The sequence below is a fragment of the Arvicola amphibius genome, chromosome 9 (genome assembly GCF_903992535.2).
Source record: "Arvicola amphibius chromosome 9, mArvAmp1.2, whole genome shotgun sequence".
Classification (NCBI taxonomy): Eukaryota; Metazoa; Chordata; class Mammalia; order Rodentia; family Cricetidae; genus Arvicola; species Arvicola amphibius.
In genome coordinates, this window is record NC_052055.2 from 98,845,077 (window position 1) to 98,866,640 (window position 21,564).

The following is a 21,564-nucleotide window of genomic DNA, read 5'->3' on the forward strand; positions in this document are numbered from 1 at the left end:
TTTGAAGCTAACCTGAGTTATATGAAACTCTACCTCAAAAGGACAGGGCAGGGGTGGGGGTGGAAGAAAGTTCCAACAACGTTCGTTAGCTAAAGGTATCTGCTGCCAAACTGGATGATCCAAGAGTGATTCCCCAGGACCCTATGGGGGAAGGAGAGAACCAGCTCCTGAAAATTGTCCTCTGACCTTCACACGTATCATGTCACCTTCCCTGCTCCCCCCCAAAATAAATGTGAAGAAAATAATACTCATAGACCTCTTCATTCTGCTACAAGTTGCCGTAGAGGTTTGCCTGGACGGACTCCTGCTTGGTCCATTCCCTGCACACTGCTCAGGCAGGCTCAGGTCCTTCGTTCGTTGAGCCTCCGTATTCTAATACTGGTGGGAGGTGCTCTGGAGCCCTTAGGAGGTAAGGCCTGGGGGTGGGCGTCAAGGTAATTGGAGTGTGCCGTTGGAAGCAGTGCTTCCTTGGCTTCGCATTCGGCCAGGTCACCCCTCTCTCCTGCACATATGCTCTCACCATTGCCAGCTGCCAGGTGGTGACAGCTAACCTCAGTCTGGTCTGCGATGTTTGGACTTTCAGACTCCAGAACTGTAAGCTCATGAATCTTCTTTTCTTGACAAAGTTAGTCTGCTTCTGGTATTTTATTATAGTAAAGAGAACCAGACTATTATCGTCCCTATTGCTTTTTCTTCCTCCTGTTTAATTATCTCTCCCGACCTCTACCCCCACTCATCCTGTGTGTCTTCTTCCTAGGATTCTGCCTCACAGATGATCCACAGATGCGTAGTTCCTGGTGGACTCAGCCCAGAAGAGAGCGCACTTCAAGCCACCTCCGGCTACATAACAAACCACCCCAAACAGAGGCATAAACAATGACAACTCATCATTTTCTGTAACTCCCTGCACTGGGCAGCTCTGCTGGAAGATTTTCTTGTTGGACTCAGTCCAGTGGTGTCCTTAGCTGAGGCTTCGCTGGAGCGAAGGCACCCGTGTTGTTCCCTCTGGAAGGCCAGTGGAACTTCTTACAGGAACTTCCCAAGGACCTGTGCTGGGAGGTCTCAGGGTGTTGTTTCTATTGCATCCTGTTCTCAGGGTAGAAGACTTTTTTTTTTTTTTTCTGTAATGACCAGACAGCATTTTAGCTTTGAGAGCTATGTAGTCTCTGTCCTGATACTCATCAGAACCAACGAGAAGTAAAAACACTCACAGGTACACAGATGAGAGTAATTGAGTTCATGATCCTAGATACTCCTATAAGTCTGCTTGAAACAGGCAAGTGGGCTAGGTTAGTGTGCTGGTCCTCCCGTGGGTCAAAGTTGCCCAGAGGGCAGGCCATAGTTGAGGGGAGGAATGTCACAAGTGTGTCCTCAGGAAAGGACCTGGTTGTGACTGTATGCAGCACAAAGCATGGGGACTTTGGACCAGCAAAAGGCAGAGGATCAGCCAAAGTCCACCACAGAGCTGGGGTTTTGTGGTCTTGTAGATGCGCTTGGAGATGGGGCTGGGAAGGAGGGAGAGCTGACTTTCATGCATCTTTGGTATCGCAGCTCCACCAATAAGTGTAAAGGAGAGACGCCATGCCCAAAAGAAGCCTTGCCTGCCTCTGAGGCAACTGTGTTCCCAGCTGCAGATCTTTCCAACAACCCTGAGAACACATGCATTGCATGCTGTGGAGGGAGGGTGGGCCCTGCACTGAGGGGCCGTACAGACGTGGTTTATGGGAGCCTCTGTGCAGCTTCTCTCCTTCTACATGTGGACATTCTTGTTTGTGAAGTGCTAAGCCACCAGGCACAGGAATTCAATGATTTGCCTGCCTCCTGTGGCTCTTCCTTCATCACCAGGCAACTGTCCGAGGATGAGACACACTAGCTAGGTAGTAAGGAGTGGCTCAAGTAATTCTGTGTGCATATCCACAGCTGGCAACTCCCGCAAATGCGACATGAAAAATGGCTGTCTTCCTCGGCGTACCCAGGGTAGAGAAACAGAACAAGGGCTAAATCTACTAAAGGCAAGGGTTGAGCCATTTAGAATGATTTAGAAGTCATATGTCATTCTGGACTGAATGGCACTGTAACAGCCAACAGGAGAGAGAATTCCTGAGTTAGTATTCTGGGTGAGATGCTTGGCAGAGTGGACAATATGTTTCAGTCTCAGTTCAGAACCATGTTTGAAGTAATGAAGTCTCTCCAAGACACCACATAGACTATTGAATGGTTTTATAAGTCTTTGTCACTCTTGTTTAAAACGGTGCTAATCCTGCTCTTTGGAGTCCTTAGCATACACATTCTTGGAAGGTTTTCAAACAGTTTGCAAAAGGTAATTACATGTTTGGTGTATGTGCTAATCCTCAGTAGAAGGTCAGCCCCCAGAGGCCAGAGCCAAACCAGGCGCTGGCATCATTGAGCCTGCGTCTGAGGTTAACACAGAAAATACAGACTGGATTGATAAAGGTTTGCCTAGAAGGGAGAAACACTGGGTGAAGTCAGACTCTTCAGACGCTGGGAAAACTTGAGCGACAGTCAATCCTGGACCCTGCGAGGGGCTCTGTCTTACCTGGGGCTCTGTCTTACCTGGGCGTTAAAGTGGAAATCATGAAGTGTTGATTAAATTATTAGCATTAGATTTCAGGGGCAGCCGTGGCCTCTTGTGGATCTGTGGGCGATTATGGACGCACTCAATGTAAGTGATGTTGCCCTTGCCCCCCTCTAGGATTCTACTATTGCATTAGCAAACTCATGGAAGTATCCTCTTGTGTTTTGCCTCTCCTCCCTCATCTTACCCACTCACCATCAACCGAGACTCAAAAAGACTACCTGAAAACTTTCAGAAGGAAACGATGCATATTAATTGGACGCCGATCTGATGAAATCTCGAGCCGTCCTATCCCACCCAGACTAGGATCTGAGTCATCTCTGTCTAGTGGATCTTGTCGGCCATTTGGTAGCTGTCTGGGTGATACACTTACTATTGTGACATCTCAGAGCTTATTATTTTTGTAAACCTTCATTTTATTTAATACAAGCCCTCAGAGTACAAGAGTAGCAAATGCTGGCAAATCAGAGAAGCTGAGGAAGCCCTAAAGTATGTCCTGTAAGGGATGGAGTGAGCCACAGGTATGCACAGTATATACAAAGTTCCGTGCTCTCTGTAGTTGCGAGAACCGTGTGGTTTTTCCTCCGTGGTCCTCCACCTCTTGGAGGGAGGCATCCAGGGGAAACGCGATGAGGCTTCCTGGCGGGGAGAACTCTGCATCTCATCTGGAAACCAAGGCCATCTGTTTTCCGAACCTGGTTCAGACGTTGAAAATTAAAGAGCAAGAGCCTGGAAAAACACTCCAGTCAAGCTTTCTTATGTCACCAAAGACCCTTCCTTGCACAAAAAGAGCTACTTCTCTGGCGCTTGTAGGCTGCCTCCAGGTCTCCTGGCTCTGGATTCTCACTGACATTCACTAAGGGGCCCAGTCCACTAGTGAGATCCTGGGTACAGACATCAGTAGGTCGATCTGCTGGTAGATCCTGCACTCAAACACTAAGAGACCGCATTGGTTGGTGAATTCTTTGATTTGGACATTAAGACATCATATCTGCCCTTGGATCCCAGGTACAGACACTCAGGGTGGACATCTGCCTGTGGGGTCCTGGATTCCGATGTTAAAAGACCAGACCTGCCTGTGGGGTTCTGGGCACTGACATTAAAAGATCAGGCCTGCTTGTGGGGTCCTGGGCACCTCTTCATGATCACCATTCACAGAACCCTTTTGTGAGCCTTGTACAATAAGGACTTTGTGTGCCTCTCTATTTTTTTTAGACTAAAGTGAACTTTTTCTCGCCACCTTTGGCTTCAGTTCATTATTTGAAATGGCAAAAGTTATTAAAAATTCCAGCGTGGAAACTGGCTTAACCAGTGGAAAGGGGTTTTGAGGTCTCATCACTAAGAAGGAAGTTTAACACTGATGTGGCTGGAGGACTGGCTTAGCCAGTTGCTAGGGCAGGTCTGTGGCAGGGCTCTTACCCCAGCTCTTACTGCCTCCCCCAAGTCCTGGATACAGTGAGATATGATTGCATATCCCATATCCTTTTCTTGTATCAAATGGATAAAACCAAAAATGCAGCCATACCAAATGATCTCGTTTGCACAATACCAGAATAGTCTTGAACCGATGCACTCTTAGATAGCATGCATTTACTCTTCAGGAATTCGTAGTGGGGCTCTGCACAGTGACTGAAAAGAGCACTGGGGTTATAGCTCAGTTTTCAAGGGGCGAAAAAAGAATACGACACATAAAGGAATCTCCGGGAGAGCGGGGAAAGGATCAGGGGTGCAGAAGGCTTGCAGGAACAGAAAGGGAAGGATGATCCAGCCTGAGGGGGAGGAGAGAGAGAGCCTCTTGAGTAAGCAGCACCTGAGCTCAGCCTGGAAGCTTGGTGAGTATGGCAGGTTAAAAGACACGTGGCTGCTTTGAGATTTCTCCTCTGGTAAAGAGCTTCCCGACCTTTCACTAGACCAGCAATCCTGTGGTTCTTAGCCAACAGAACACAGTGGAATTGATTCGTGCCACTTTCCAGGTTAAGACAATCATGGCAGCTTACTTTTCTTGCCCCTGGAGGTCCCGCTCTTGCAATGTTCCTTCTGGGAGCTTAAAGCCACCATGCTTGAGGTGCCACAGTAGGGTACCTCAGTGGGGTCCAGCTCCACGTCACTGACCAGGTGAGTGGAGCTGTCCACCTCAGTCCCTCTGCCATCCAAGCAATGCGAGAGAACTTCACGAGCACTTTGCCGAACAGAACCACCTGGTGGAGCCCAACTCAGACTCCTGACCCACAGGACCATGAAGAATAATAAAGCATATGGTGGCTCTAAATCACCATGTCTGGGGCCATTGTTGAAGCAGTGACAGATGCCTGTGGAGTAAGATTCTGACTCGCAGAGATGAGGAAAGAATGCCAGACCAAAGAGCGGTAATGATACAGGTCGTCCTAGGAAACTGTGGAGAAGCAGGGAGTAGATTCGGTAATTGAATGACATGGCGGGGGGGGGGGTCACATGGAGTTGTATATTCTATGGCTATGGCGTGGCGTTTAAGGTCCTATCGTTTAATGAATATTTGTAAACACATCCCAGAGAAGACTAGAGTGGCGCACTTGCTTTCATAGGTCTGGCATAAGAGCATACCTTAAACTGGGTACCTTATGAGCAACAGAAGTTGACAGCCCACAGTTCTCAATGCTGGCACACCCCAGGGCGAGGCAGCAGGAGAAGAGATGTTTATTGAGAACTCAATTTCTAGTTTATAGGTGGCAGCTTCTCAAGCTGGCCCTTGGTGGTGTGGATCTCACTGGAGGCTCTTTTATAAGGATATAACCACAGCATCCCCTAGAGACCCACCTCTATTACCCCAGGGACTAGGATTTCAATGAATGGCTTTTAGGGATACACATCCATGCAGACCTAGGTTCTTACATACACATCACATGTGAAGGCTCATGGTACACACGGGTTCCTGGCAAAAGAATTATCAATTGTCATTACTTTTTATTAAATATTTTTAAAGATCTGTTTTGTGTGTGTGTGTGTATTTTTATGTACATGTATGCACATGCATTACATGTATGTCTGGTGCCCAGACAGCCAAAAGAGGGCGCTGGATACCCTAGAACTGAAGTCACAGGTGGTTATGAGTTGCTGTGTGGGTGCTAGAACTGAACTAGGGTTCCCTGCAAAAGAACAAACACCCTTAACCTCAGAGTGATCTCTTTAGTCCTTTAAATATTTTAGAATAAATCTCATACATTGTACCATTTTACCTTCAAATGTCACAGGCTGCTGTTGTAAGAGCTAAGGGCTTTGAAAGGTCCCCCCAATACCATTTCTGACAACTTACAAAACTGGCAATCCTGGACTGGGGCCTATTCCACCAATTGCATCTCTCTTGCCATTTTTTGTGACACGGTATTGGGTCACAGCTGTGTTAGATTGCATCCCTGTCACATGTGATGTGTCCTGCAGAGCTTCCTTGTGGAGTGCTGGGCTGATGGCGCCCCACAGAGTAAGGGCACTTCCCCTGCTCCTCTGTCACCACATCATCTGCGAACTAGAAGTTAAGGCAGAGGTCACCGCAGCGTTGCTCTGAAGGCCATCTTGCCGGGAAGCATCTGGAAAGTCTGGCAGACAGTGGCACTGGGGGTGGATTGGCTTCATTCCAGAATGACGGCTCCTGAGAGTCTGGCCTGGGCTGGAAGGGGAGAAAGACTGTAAGCCACAAGGCACTGAGCACAGGACACAGAGGCCAGGGAGAGTCTAGGTGATAACAATGGTACCAACATTTTTGAGTGTCCACAGCGTACCAGGCTCTTCACATTGACTTCTTATCTCAATAGGGCAGATGCTGGGTCCTCCCCTTTACAGATACACATCGAGAAAGGCAGGTGAGTCATCTAAACGCTTGTGTGGAATGCAGACGCACACTGGAATCTAAGCCCTAGCCTTCACCACTGTGCTCAGTCTCCAGATTGTCCTCCCTGAGGCCACGGGAAGGCCAAGAGGACAGGGAAGCTTCAGCAGTGGAATTTCTCTCTGTGCCCTCTGACACACACTCTCAGCATCCCTGAGAGCCTTAAGCAAAATTCAGATTGCTAGGCCTCACCCAGCATCCGCTAGATCAGGGCAACCGGCAGTATGTGCACTAGCAAGTTCCTAATTCTTTTATGCCTGTGCCATATACCTATCAGCATTTACTTAACTTCCAGGTTCACCTTTCTCTTCTTTTTTCTTTGCTGACTAAACTTTGATTTTTCTCCTGCCTGCTGGAGAAACCCCTCTGCCTTACTAGGAGGGGGTTCCCGAGGTATCCGGGGACTAAGCACCTCTCCTTGATTTAAAACTGAGTGTCTCTGTGATGGAAGAAGCAGCAGTCTGCTGAGCTCAGGCCAGTCTTACTGGGGACAGCAAGTTTCCTTTCATCTGCCAAAACAGTTTGTCCTTGCTCCCTGAATCTGCTGCTAGGGGTAGAACCCTTGCAAGATGGTCCCGGCTGCACCATCTCCAGCTGGTCTTCACTTTCGTTGAGCACACTGACTATTTTGTGGCCTCTTTTGATGACCAAGCCTGCTACTGAGACCATGAGTGTCCTCTACCTCCTTTTCCAATAGCTCAAATGTCCCAGGATGAGAGCATGCACAAAGGACACGCGATCTTTGCTAACAGCTTCGCAAAAACACTAGTCTCCCGAAGGTTTCTACACTGGAGCAGGTTTAGTTGAGAGGTTTTCCTGGACTGGAGCTCAGAACCCAGAGTTTTTCAAAATAGCGTAAAACGAGGCTTTGCAGGAGCCAACTTTAACTGCAGCTCAGGAATTAAGGACATTCCAAAGACTACTTTATAAGGCAAGGCTTGAGCCTGGAGCCAAGGGCCTGGGATGCTGAGGGAGGGTTATGTGTGTGAGAGGAACCACTCGGCGGGGCTGGGGAGCCAGCATTCCCTGTCTGCAGCCTTGTTGGTCTGTGCTTGGCATCTGGCTTGCCCTCACCCCTTTGGTCACGAGGCTCCCTGCTCCCAGCCTTTCGCCGCAGACCCGCAGGACAGTGTGCCTCGGTGGCATTGAACTGCAGGTTGGCTGGCAGCCTGCTGGCTTGTTGCCCACCCAGTGGGTCCCGCCCCCGGCAAGGACACCCGGAGCTCTCGCCTCCGCGCCTGCTTCGCTGAGCCCTGGTCTCTCGCTCCAGTCGTCCCCTAGACACTCTGCAGTGTCCTGGCGCCATGGCCGTCTTGTCTGTGCGGCCTTCGGTCCTGGTCCTGGCCGGGCTGGGGCTGCTCCTTCTGCTGTGCCTGGGTCCAGGTGAGTGGCAGATGCCTGGTGGAGAGTGCTGCGGGGGCTGGGTAAGGAGATTGGAAATAGGAAAGGAGATGGGGTGCTGCTTGCCTGCGTTTGATCCCTCTCTTAGCCTGGACTGGATCAAGAAGATAGAGGAAACAGGTCTAGGATTTTGCACTTGGCATGAGACCCAAGAGGTGCACTTGGGCAGGCAGTGAGCGTATCAAATTCGAAGGGAGCAATTGTAGACTAAGGGGCAACCCTGGGTAAGTGGAATAGGGGCCCAAAGGACCTACAAGAAATGCTAACTCGGGGATGGTGGAGGCTTGAAGTGGTTGGTGTAGGCAGGCAGAACAAGCTGCTCTCTCTCCCCAATTCCATTTCAGGCAGCAGAGCTGATGGTATTCCACGCTGCAAAGCAGCTGGGGCCTGATGCTTTAGACAGGGCAGGCGCCAGCCTTTAAAGTTGAGTAATGCTTAACCTCTTCCACCACATTTAGCTGAATTAGCTGAACCGTCTGAACCCCCCTCCCAGTTCTTTTCCATTAAAAGCGCTTTCGCAGCACACCCAAAAGGAGTCGCTCCAATGGATGTTCAGGCTTCTCTACCCAGAACTCCAGACTCCACCTTCTGAACCTGGAAAGGTATCTTTTTGTGTGACCCATGGGAGGTCAAAAGTGAGCTTCTCCCTCACGCTTCCCACCCCCACCCCACCCCTCGCCGCTGCATCCTGTGCATAGGAGCGCCTTTGGGGCTTACTACTCTGGGAGGCAGCAGCGTGACCCTAGATTTACTGCCAGGAGAACAGGAGCTGGAAGACTCTAAATCATTTGCCCAGCGCCTTAGATTGGTGTTTGTCCCAGTACGAAGGGACATCGTTGGGCATTGCCAAATGTAAAAGAAGACACGCTTGATTTCTCTGTCACTTCGTATTTGCTTTCTCAGAGCAGGCATGGTAAACCAAACTCCAGGGCTAGGGGAAATAGGACACGGCGGGAGGGACCGCGAAAATAAAGGGAAGCTTGTTCTAGTTAAAGGATTACTGTTGCAAACATCTGTACTGCGTTCATGTGAGCTAGCCTTGTGCACGCGGGCCTTTCGTTTTCAGTACTCAATATTTTACAGAGTTAATACCAAGAAGTGAGTGATGAAGTCAGTTACAGCATCAGAATCGTTGAGCTGAAGTGTGAACTTTTTACAACAAAAGATGAAAATACATTGAATCTCAAAGACGACACACACACCCTTTATTTTATATGTATGGGTGTTTTGCCTGCACGGCATGTATGTCTGTGCACCTCACGCTTGCAGTGCCGGCAGAGGCCAGAAGGAGGTGCTGTAACCCCTGGTCCTGGAGGGACAGAAGGTTGTAAGCTGCCATGAAAATGTGCAAACCAAACTGGGGTCCTGTGGAAGAGCAGTCAGTGCTCTTAACAGAGGAGCCATCTCTCCAGCCTCCAAACAGGACTCTTTACGGTATCCGAGTACTTTTCATGAAGAGAAGGATCATCGCCCCCTCTTGGTCTTCTTGTTAAGACTTTCACCTTTAGAGTGGGACATCGCGAGACTCTGTGTGCGCCCAGTTCCTTGCGCGTTCTAATTCCGGGGAGCCAGATTTGATACATGTGTCACTGCTTTTCATCAAAGCCTGGAAACGACAGCTGGGGATGTTGTAGTAAAGGATCCGCCGCTCTCCTTTTGTTCCTTACTTCTTCCCTCAAGCTGAGTCAGTGTGCTGTCCAATTATATGTACTAATATATAGCTGAGGGTACAGGGCTTGGCGGAACCACAGCATTCATAATTCATGGCATGGGACCTCTCCAAGCCTTTTAGTTAGCACAGCTGAGATCTGCCGTGGTGGAGCTTTCGTTCCCGAAGCAGTGATGACTCACGCTCGCGAGAAATTGCAGGCTTGCCGTGTCAGCCCAAACCTCGTGTCTCTTTCAGCACTCGGCCACATTTCATTCATTAATTGTGAAGCCCTTCTACAGAAGGCAAACAGATGGAGGGTGGCGCTTAATTCTCTGTGTGCTGCCCCATGACTTGTTAGAGACTGAGCAATGTTGAGCTATTCATGAATGCCAATAGCAGAGCCAAGAATGCACCTATCCATGCCTTGGCAAATAACGACATAGATTTCTCCATTGACTTTTCAGGTTGGGAAGGAAGTACAGCATTGAGCATCGGTCCTGCCTTTTCTGTTCACATCATCATCTCTCCAGCAGCCCAGCCAGTTCTCAGCTGTGCTGTGTTATGTTCAGAGTCCTCAAGTGATTCTTAATGGGGAATCTCTGGGGTCCAGGTGCTCCATCTTCACTTGGTGGCCCGGGCATTGGAAGTACTGCTGCTCACTATCCTAGTTGCTTTTTTTATTGATGTGATACATGAGCGAGACAGCTTAGAAAACAAAGCATCCAGAGCTTACAGTGGCAGAGGGTTAGAGCCAGTGGTGGTACACTGAAAACATGCCTGAGAATGAACATCTCAAGCCACAGGCAGGAAGTTGAGGGTTTCCTCTCTCTGGGCTCCCAGGGACCTTCTCCAACGGCAGAGAAGTGGCCTGGTCAGAACAGTGACAAAGCAGCAATGGGACAGTCATTTCTTGATAGACGATGCCCATGAAGACGGCACTGAACACTGCTGTTGTTTAAAAACAGCCACATCAGCACAGGCAACCTGCACGCTGACCACAGAGGCCGCTCTGCTCTGATGCCTGCTTCGACAACTCCTTAGCTCCCTGCCCGGTATATAGCAACTCCCTTGAGCAAGCTATAAGGACAAATAATGCCATCCTAACATCTGTCCCTCATCCATTAGTGTGGCCCCACAGATTCTTCCCAAGGTGTTTCTCTGCTATCATTGTCTAAAATTAGGATGGCCATACATTATCCTCCAGGCTGGGGCACTTCTGAGAAGGAAGAGCTGTTGTAAACGGAGACTGTCCTAGCGGAGCCCAGGAAGTGCTGTCAGTACAGCTGTAAGATCCTAAGGGAGGCACTTGAGTAAGTTCTAGCATTTTCCCTACTCCATCCCAGAGCATAGGCCAGGTTCTCTAGATCAGTGATTCTCAACCCGTGGGTCATGACCCCATTGGGGGTCTCATACCAGATATCCTGCTTATCAGGTATTTGCATTGCTATTCATAAAAGAAGCAAAATTGCAGTTGTGAAGTAGCAACAAAATAAGTTTATGGTTGGAGTCACCACAATGTGAGGAACTGCGTTAAAGGGTTGCAGCATTAGGAAGGTTGAGAACCGCTGCTCTGGACAGTACTGCTATCCTGGAGGTCAGCCGGCAACACTCGTATCCGTGCTATAGTAGGCTAGGAGGGGAGGCTTTGTACGGATTGTGCATAGTGTGAGTGACGCAGACCCGGAAATGTGGTATCAGGTTCACTAACACACACAACCACACGCACAACCACACATGCACACACACAACCACACACAGACACACAAAACCACACACACAAGCACACACACAAAAAACTATACACACAACCACACATGTACACCCACAACCACACACAGGCACACACATAAAACCACACCCACAACCACACACACAACTACACATGCACACCCACAACCACACACAGGCACACACACAAAACCACACACACATACACACAATCACATACACACTCACACACACAATCATATGCACACCCTGGTAGAACTCCAAGATGCTGACTCTTGGCTTTGAATACTGACTTTTTTTCTCCTCAATAACACAGTAAATCATTTATGCAGAGTTCTTACTAAAAGTCTTTTTCCAGCCTTAGTAATGTGTTATTGACAAACACAGAACAGATTTCTAGTTGTTTTGCCATGGTGAGGATTGATCCTAGGCTTCATCGTGCTGAATGAGTGTTCGCTGAGCTGCACTCAGAACCCAAAATGTTTTCTTTTTCTTTCTTAGTATTAAAATTAGATAGAGTAATGGGTTTCATTCTGTCCATTTCTTTCATACTTTGGTCCTCTTCCCCTGCTTTTCCCATCCCCTTCCCCTATCTTCCCTCTCCACAGTCAGCCCCTTCCTGCTTCCATATCACAAGATACCTCTTCTATTGAATGAGAATGACACCCATAGGCTCATATATTTGAATGCCTGCTCTCCAGTTGGGGAACTGTTTGGGAGAGGATTAGGAGGTGCAGCCTTGTTGGAGGAGGTACATCACTGAGGATGGGCTTTGGGGTTTCAAAAGCCCATGTTATTCCCAGTTAGCTTTCTTTCTCTCTCTGCCTCTCGCTTGGGCATCAGATGTGAGCTCTCAGCTACTGCTCCAGGGCCATGCTTTCCTGCCTGTTGCCACGCTCCCTGCCATGGTGGTCATAGGCTCCCTCTCTGCAACTGTAAGCTCCGTGAAATGATTTCTTCTCTAAGTTGCCATGGTCATGGTATTTTTGTCACACCAAGAGAAAAGTCACTGAGGCAAACACCCTTTCATTTTTTACATTTTCTTCTTTTCCTCTCATGGTCCCATTTCTAGTTTTATGACTTACACCCATTCTGTATACATACATGCATTAACCCACACGCATGTAAATGAAAATCTGGGGTGTGCATGAGAAAGAGTGTGGTGTGGGTCCTTTCAGTGTCCTGGTTAACAGTAACTGTCAGGGTGGCACAGTCTAGAATCACTGAGAAGAACCTCAACTGTCTTTATCAGCTTGTTCCGTGGTCATGTCTGTGATGTATTATCTTGATTAGTAATCAGCATAGGAGGGCCCAGTCCATCGCGAGCAGTGGCGTTTCCTGAGCAGGTGGCTCTGGGCTATATAAGAAAGCTAGCTGAGCATGAGACTAAGTGAGCAAGCCAGAGAGTGATCAGCAAACAGGGTTCCTCCATGATTCCTGCCTTCGGGTTCTTTCCCTGAGTGTCTGCATTGATTTCCCTGGGTGATGAACTGTGACCTACAAGTGTAAGCCAAATAAACCCTTTCCTCCCTGAGTTTCTTTTGGACATAGCATTTGATCATTGCAAAAGGAACCAAACCAGAACACCCAGCCTGGCTTATCTCACTTAGCATAATGGTCTCCAGTTTTATCTGAAAATGTCACAATTTAATTTTTCTTTATGGTACCATAAAATTCCATTGTGTCTCTGTACCGGTTTTCCTATCCATTTATTTGTGAGTGGACATCTAGGCTGGTTCCATTTCTCAGCTGTTGTGAGTCACATAGCAATAAACACGAGTGTGTAAGTATCTTAGTGCATTTTAAAAAGAAAATGCTCAACGTCCTTACCCACAAGGGAACTACCAATTAAAACTGAAGTAACTCCATCTCACCCCACCGAGAATGACCATCATCAAGAGAACCAATGACAACATGAGCTTGGCAGGACGAATGGAAGTGGGAGTCTTACTTCACTGCGGGTGGGCATGTACACTGGTCCAGCCACTCTGAAAATCAGTGTACAAGTTTCATGGAAAACTAGAAATAGAATTATTATATGACCTAGTTTATCACTCGTGGGTGTATACCCAGAGCAAGTTCTTATTCTTGTTTAAGGCACTTTCCCCCACGCAAGCACAAGCTCATCCTTTTCCCAGAAACCCTGGACCGAGGGGTTAAGAACCCTGCTGGGAAGACAGCACCACTACCCTGATATGCCTTGCTCCGTCATGAGTCCCCATGGCAGTTCCAGACCCCTGTAGATGCTCTGTTTCCTGCTTAGGATGCTGAGGGTGTTTTCCCCAGGGGTTTTGGGTCTACCCTTTATGAGACCCAGTCTGTGTTCAACTTTTAGGGACCAGCTCGGTGAATGGAGGGTGTGTTCTTTCAGGATAAACATGCTATTTCCTACCAACTTACCAGGTAGATTAATTTTACTCTTTTATAACTGAGTATATTTAACAGCCAATGCCCTGCCCTCCGATAAAGCTTAAATAGAGGACAATCAGAGAAAGTTGCAAAGCCGTGCAGCTATTTTTAAGACCCAAGCATGGCATGTTCCTCAGCTTGCCATATAAGCCTCATCTCTGCCCGAATTTGTCTCGTGGGGCTTCCCAGCTGTATGCATCTGCATCATGGAATGTAGAGCCCAACCTGAGTCCAGTGGGAAACCATTTTAAGATCCTTAACAAACCGCACCTGCAAAGACTGTCTTAATTAGGGTTTCTATTGCTGTGAAGAGACACCATGACCAGAGCGACTCTTATAAAGGAAAATATTTAACTGGGGTTAGCTTACAGTTCAGAGATTTGGTCCATGATCATCATGGTTGGAAACATGGCAGCATGCAGGCAGACATGGTGCTGGAGAAGGAGTTGAGATTTTTTACATCCAGATCGACAGACAGCAGTAAAATTTACATAGAGTCAGTCCCACAAAATTATCTGCTAAGAGACGACATAGAAATGTCTAAAGAAGACAGGCACTGAGCAGGAAGGCAGCATGCCCCACCTTTGCTAACAAATAAATCTGGGTGTCCCTAAAGCTGGTTATCACCAAAGAGACTGGATGAGGAGAATGGGTGAATCCAAGATTCAGGGACATTTAGTCACCTTATCTAATGGTGTGGGATGTCAGGGATTTCCCTTTGGATGCTGGCTCTTCCTGGCTGGTGTCACCTGTTCCTGTTCCAGAGTGCTGCTTTGTCAGGTCTTACCTGCCCTTTTTTTGTGATTTTGATATGCAAATTATCATTATCTTCTCCTGTGGAATTTCCCAACTATGTCTGTAAAAATCAGCAACCTCGTGGAGATCACCCCTTATTCTTCTTCTCCACACCCTTTCACTTCACCCTCACTTGACTAATAAAGAAGCAGAGGTTGCAGGGATAATGTACTTGAGGTAATTTTTTTTACCCTCAGATCCTCACTTGCCATAGACATCCAATTGGATATCTGGGAATATCTGAAATGGGGAATGAAGCAAGGTCATTCCGTTGCCCGTACAGGAGAAATCACAGTGCTGAGGTGTTTTGGGAATGAATCCTATTTTGAAGGGAAGTAACACAGCTTCACAAGGTTTAACACAGATATAACAGCAACTTTTCCAAAAGACAAATGTTCCTGCAGATCTGCAAAATGGGGTACCCCGTAAGTTGTCCATTTGCAGGTCTGTCTTTATGAGTCTGTCTGCTGGACATGCACCCCAACAAGTTCCTTTCACTTATCATGGTGTCTTTCTTTTGAATCCTGAGAGGAAGCCTTAGAGGCTGGACCTTTAAGGCTCCCAATAGCACTTCCTCCAAAAAGGCCACACCTACTCTAACACAGTCACATCTCCTAATCTAGGCCTATGGGGCTATTTTTCTTCAAACCACCCCCAAAGACCTTGCATTTAAATAAGTTTACCTCCAAAATTCTCCAGTGGTTATTCCCAGGGTATTATGAATTCAAGGGCACCGTAGGACCTATTGCACCATGAAGATAATGTTTGCTGGCAGATGCATGTGATAAGCAGCTCCCCTTGCAGTAAGGCATCAGGACTAAGATTACAAAGTTGTCCTCCAAAGTAGCAGCTCCTGCAGCCATGCGCTTGCCATCGGTGGTCATTGTCATCAGTATGAACCCCAGACACCATGCATTGTTTTTCTCAAGTGGCAAGTATCCAAAAACCGATTCGATACTTTTATACAGATCTACTAAATCAGCGCAGGGGTCCACGGTTGCTATATCCAACTCTGAGTTTTGCACTCAACAAAGTCCAAATTCTAGGAATGATGGGCTGGCTCTGAAACTGCTTTCTGGTTTGTTTACGTAGGTGGCGTACGTGGAAACAAACTCAAGCAGATGCTCCAGAAGCGAGAAGGTAAGTGGGCTTCAGGTGGGTAAGGGGTGTGTTCGCTCCTAACTGCAAGGAGTGGACTAGCAGTGGCAAACACTAGCCTGGGGCTGGAGGTCTCCTGCTTGGAACATCAGAAAGTGTTTGCTCTTTTGAAGGCTTGCAGATCTGGAAGACTTATTCTTTGGGTATGTGGCGTGGCATTCTGCTTGATAAATATTACCGCCGATAGATGTTTGGCAACTGTGTTTCTGAGAGCTGCCAGCGGAGACGCAGAAAGAGAGGGATAGTGTTAATCAAACGTCGGTCCTTTTACACTAGTGAAACACATCTGAGCTGAGATCACTAGCCCTACCTGGTGGAGTAGTTACAGAATGCATTGCTGGTACACTCTGCCTATTCAGGCAGCTGTAGGAAAAGGCATTCCCAACGGGGAATCTCTTCTATTGCTAACTTCTGCTGAAAAAAAAAACAGTTCCCAACTTATGTAGACAGCAACAAAGAGACATAGAAGTAAACATTCTGGAAGTCACACAATGTGAGCTTTCAGTCCACTGTTACCAGTTATCAAACAGATCCATAGTGCTGTCTAGTGAACATCGTCTCCCCCGTCTTCATCTCCTTCTATAAAACTGGGTGTCACAGAGACCCGGAAATATGAGCCAGGTTTCCCGTGTGATCGTTAATCACTTCTGCTTCTCCCTCGTAGCTTCCAGTGGAGCCTGAGGAGGGAGTGCAGTGGGGATGTTGGCTAACAAGCAGGCCCAGGGGAGTAAATTCTACAACATTCTACAACGAGCCGCCTCACAGCAGGGTGGCTGCCGCTCAGAGCAACCCAGTGCACATTTTATGAACTAGAAAAGAGTTTAAAGCTGTGCAGCAGGAAGAAATGATAAACATTTAAGGGGGAGGGAAATGCCAATTAATCCTGTTTGATCCTTGCATATGTATAGCATAAATGTGTACAATACTTTGTGTCAATTCAAAACACAGGAATTGTTACACCGCATCAGAAGTCTAATAATAGCCTGGGGCTGGAGAAATGCTCAGTAGTTAAGAACACTGCCGGTTTAGAGGGTCAGGGTTTAATTCCCACCACCCACGTGATGGTTCATGACTGTCTCTGACTCTAGTCCAGGGGGTCTGACACCCTCTTATGGCCTTTGCTGGCACTGCATGCATGTGGGGCACAGGCACACATGCAGATAAAACACCTATACACATAATTTTTTAAAAAAAAATCTTTAAAAACACAGAAGGAAAAAAATTTAATAGTAAAGTGAATATTGTTCTCAAAAAGAAATCATCGTCTGTGTTTCGGGAACTGATCTTTTCAGAACCTACTCCAGCCAAGACTAACGTGGCTGTGGCTGAGCACACCGCGAAGGAATTCCTGGGTGGCCTGAAGCGTGCCAAGCGACAGCTGTGGGACCGCACCCGGCCGGAGGTGCAGCAGTGGTACCAGCAATTCCTGTACATGGGCTTTGATGAGGCGGTAGGTAGAGTTTCCTGCTGGGGGACCTTGGACACCACAGGGCAGGCTGTTGGGGACAGGGGCCTGACCTGGGAAAGAGGGCCTGGGAGGTTAAACTTTGAGTCTTTTTTACCCTCTGTTTGCTGTTGCACTATCAAAACACCCGAGGTGAGGAACTTTTAAGAGTTCATTTTCAGCTTTTGTCTCTGAAGGACTAAGAATAGGAAGTCACCGTAGAGACTTTAGTGAGAACATCATGGCAAATGGTGTCACGATAGCAGGAGTATGTGCTAAGATAAAGCAAGAAGGAAGTCTACATTTTCTTTCCTCATTATTTGTCTGCATCTGTCTATCTGTCTATCTGTCTGTCTATTTGTCTATCATCTATCTATCTATCTATCATCTATCTATCTATCTATCTATCTATCATCTATCTATCTATCTGTCTGTCATCATCATCTATCTATCTATCAAGACAGAGGGGACTGTTGAAAGTCACATATTGTCATCTGGGCTACAGGCACAGATAAGAGGCTGCAGGACAGGTACTCTAGATTCTACTCACTGGAGACTGTCCACAGAGTGGTCGAAGAGTCCAGGGTGGACCGCTTAGCCTACCTCCCAGGGAGCATTAGCAGTCGAGTAGCTAAACATGTTTTCCTAAATAGACACGTGGCTCACAGAGGGTGTCCCACATCCCGCGCTGGGTAGAAATGCTTCCTTTCCAATGCAGTACAGAACAAAGCATGAGCTGCCTCATCCCTTCCCTTCCGTTCCCAGCTTCTTCACGCAGCTGTCAGTCCTGAAACGTACTTTTGCTACTCAAAAACAAGTCTTCTTTTGTTGTGCAAGTAGCTACCTACTTAAGCCAAACTCTGTGTCAGGTGTGACACAAAGTACTTAAACAAATATCTTTGCTTAGCAATTTCCCCAACTCAAAGGACATTGCTATGTGTCAGTTGTTCCTTTTTAAGGTCCATGTTCTGCCTGGTGGAGTTACTGGGAAACAGGTAAACTCACAGTGAAAAGTTCTTCTGATAGTCAAGTTGCACATCCCCCAAAGTCCTGAGGGGGAGTACCCATGCTCTAGAGTCATCGGCAGCATCTTGTGTTTGGAATATTTAAGTGCATATATTTTTTTTATCTGGTAGATAGAAATATCATACCTTTAAGTTGTTTTATATCTTTGATGACCACCATTAAAACATTTTTAATATGGGCAAACGACTAAAACATAAAGTTTGACAACAAAACCAATAAAAGATTGAGGAAGGCTATAGTAATTAAATTTGCATAAAAAGACCACAAGAAACTATGCTCAGATGCCACAAGCAGTGGTCTTTGGCACCATCTTGCTTTATCTATGCCCTGGCTCATATTCAAACTTGAATGGTCAAATCTGAACCTGTCTTATTTTTATACTCATAAAAATCCTTAAAGCAGATTTAAAATATTTGAAGCCAGAATCTCAAACCTTATTAAATGAGAAAAACTCAGGCAGTAAGATTGTTTTATTCTGACCCCAAAAAAATGTAGCATTGTGGAAAAAAATATCTAGGCTAACTATATAGAAAGACAAAAATGCCTCCTCCTCCTCCCTGAGGTAGAGGTTTTGGGGTGGCTCTGAAGATGAGGGTCTTGGGCAGCAAACAGATGAGGAATCAGAATCAGTGGCCCAGGGTGAGGGGTACACAGGAGGGGTTTACCAGTTATCCAAAGTGGGTGGACATTTGGTCCCAGAGTCCCTGTACATGGCCCATCCTCACAGAGGTCTTAGGTCAGATGGCCCTCAGCCTAGGGTAAGCTGGAGTCGCTACAAACTAAAATGTCTCCAGCACATCTACCTTACCACTGTCCTAGATCAGACACATCGTCAGGGGCCATCTGGGATCCCCAATTCACAGCAGCATCCCCCAGAGGCTCATCCCACACAACACTGGCTTGGGAAAGGATCCAAACCCAGAATCCACAGTGGTTCCTACCGAATGCACACCGCCCTCCACATTATCCTAACACAAAGACGGAAAACAGTGCAAGCCAGAGTTGCTCCTTATTTAGGGTTCTCTGGCCATTCCAGGAAAATAAACACAGATTCCTGAGACCCAGCCACTAGAAAATTCAGTCCGGGAGGCTGACAGGGCACCAGCAAATCTGCATTTTTTTTTTCCCCAGCCTCAGAGGTGTTTTGGTGCAGGGTCTCACAGTCAAGGCCTGTGGCCCAGGCTGCTCAGCCTACTCCCATTCCTATTCTGCCTTGGTTACGTCCCCGCGGCCTCATCCCCACATTAAATCAACATGTGCAACTTGTCGTCACAATTCATCTGGCACTTTCACCAACACTTCAGAAACATTCTTCTCCCCTGTGAAAAGGCGGTTCACAGCAACGAGCAGCTGCTGGAGGAGGCCTTGTTAATTGCTGGTCCCTTCCCTTTGCCTTTCCATTTTAATCAACAGGAGCTGTCGCTTTTCATAACTCTCTCCAATAGCCTGCAGGTTTCTTGTAAGCCGGGACTCTTTTATCTTGCTTTGGGCCTTCTCCAGTGCCTGCCACAAGGCCTGACACCCACAGTCCACTTCACAACAGTGCACGCTTGTGCTGGTGCACACACAAACCAAGAACACAGGTGTGCACACCACCTGGGGCATCCCAGATGCCCTCCCCCAGAGCTGGAAGATGCCAACAGTTGATTGAATGGTGGCAAGCATAGGAATAGGCCAGGAGGATAGGAAGGCACCTGCCATGGTAATGTGGATGGTGCCTCAGGGCCAGCCAAGTGGTTACTACGTATGACAGACACACATTTTATTTACCTTATAAAGAGAGAAGAGCTCCGAAGTAGGGTGTGATAAGCCTGGCGTGGGGGAGATTATCAAAAGTATGGGCGTAGATTCCTTTGTGCAGGGTGCTCATGCTGGCATCTGTAGTGGCATTTCAATTGTATTTTAATAAATAAAGCTTGCCTAAAGATCAGAGAGTAAAACAGCCCCACTGGTCAGCCTTACAGACCAGGCAGTGGTAATACACACCTTTAATCCCAGTAGCCACACTAGTTGCTAGAGAAACCGAGTAGTGCCTGCCTTTAATCCCAGTGGTGCATGCCTTTAATCCCGGAACTAGAGAGGAATATAAGACAGAAGGAGACAGCTCTCAGACTCAGTCTCACTCTGAGATTCCTGGTGGCAGGGTTGCCATTTCAGACTGAGGTCAAGGTAAGAGCCAGTGGCTGGCTGTTTTACTTTTCGAATTCCCCGGTTGAACCCCAATTTCTCTCTCTGAGTTTTTATTAATCATGCACCTGGTATCCTAAGGCTGGGTTAACCCATGAACAAAATGTCATACAAGCAGCTGTCATAATAACCCTGGTTGTCAATCACTGAAGAAAAGCCACTTAGAGAAAAGCCATGTTTTTCGTGTGTTTTTAGGGGAGTGTGTGTCTTTAAACCCCTTCTTCATCATTCTCTTTGCTTCCAGAAATTTGAAGATGATGTCAACTATTGGATGAACAGAAATCGAAATGGACATGACTACTATGGGGACTACTACCAGCGTCATTATGATGAAGACGCAGCCATCGGTCCCCACAGCCCAGAAAGCTTCAGACACGGGGCCAGTGTCAACTATGACGACTATTAACGCCCCTTGCTGAGGTGCCGCAGAACCTGCACCTTGCTTCAGAAGGCCTTCTCCACCCACACTGTGCCAACACCAGGGGCTAAAGGAAAGAGGAATAGACGTGCCTTTTGCATTTCGTGCATGCTCGTACCAATGTGTATCATTTAAAAATAGAAATAAAAGCATTTCTTTAAAAAGATAAGTATCAGAATTCGCTTGGGAGAAAAATTGAGCCCTGACAATTCAAATCGCCTCTGTGTTTGAAGTTGGCATGCCAACTGAGGGGCTCTCTATTTCCCTCCAGGAATCCTGTCAGTATTCAGGCAGAGCAGAAGTGAAAGCCAGGGGGTCTCTGTTTGTTAAAATGCAGTCTGAGCTAAATGCAAAATATTGATTCAACAGGAAAATCTAGTTGGCTATGACTTTTAGTTTTGGATACAATTTGGAGAACCCTGCCACTGGACAGGCAGTGGGGGTTTTCTCTGTTCTGGGCTGCAGGCCAGAGCACGGCTTTTTTTTTTTTTAAAAAAAAAAAAAAAAACGTGCAGGGAAGTGAACCGACCTGAAGTTTTGCAGATCTCAGAATCATGTTCACCTACTTTTTTTTTATGTGCCTCAACCAACAAGGAAAGCTTTTTTTCCCACTGAATGTAAACAACCCGAGTAAAGAAAGAAGTGGTGTTGGGATGAGGAGAGAAGAAGGTAGAAAAGAGAGGGATGGAGGTGGAGGCTGGTGATGGGAGCCAAGTAGTCTAGCCTGTGCCACATCCAAAGGCCAAAAGGCGATGGGCGGGCAAGGACAGCATGGGAAGAGGCTTGTCAGTCATATTTTGGTTTATCACACTCTCTGACATCCTAATGAAAATGGGTGACCCTTTTCCTAAAAATGATATGCCATTTTCCACATCATCTGTGGAAGACTCTG

The 21,564-nt window shown here is 47.2% G+C and overlaps 1 protein-coding gene across 1 annotated transcript; it reads left to right on the forward strand.

Annotated features, from left to right (window-relative positions):
• The first annotated feature begins 7,713 nt into the window (after positions 1–7,713).
• On the forward strand, positions 7,714–20,728 carry Ecrg4 (ECRG4 augurin precursor). The gene is made up of 4 exons (XM_038344230.1): positions 7,714–7,838; positions 15,532–15,579; positions 16,890–17,047; positions 20,499–20,728. Exons 1-4 carry the CDS (start codon positions 7,760–7,762, stop codon positions 20,658–20,660), a joined length of 447 nt encoding a protein of 148 aa, XP_038200158.1. The 5' UTR covers positions 7,714–7,759; the 3' UTR covers positions 20,661–20,728.
• Positions 20,729–21,564: the final 836 nt, after the last annotated feature.

Bases quoted from the DNA above. Each gene is read 5' to 3' on its own strand.
- Ecrg4 (XM_038344230.1), top strand. From the start codon at position 7,760: ATGGCCGTCTTGTCTGTGCGGCCTTCGGTCCTGGTCCTGGCCGGGCTG. The intron at 7,839-15,531 runs GTGAGTGGCAGA...TTGTTTACGTAG, and splicing joins TCTGCTGTGCCTGGGTCCAG to GTGGCGTACGTGGAAACAAA. The intron at 15,580-16,889 runs GTAAGTGGGCTT...TGATCTTTTCAG, and splicing joins GATGCTCCAGAAGCGAGAAG to AACCTACTCCAGCCAAGACT.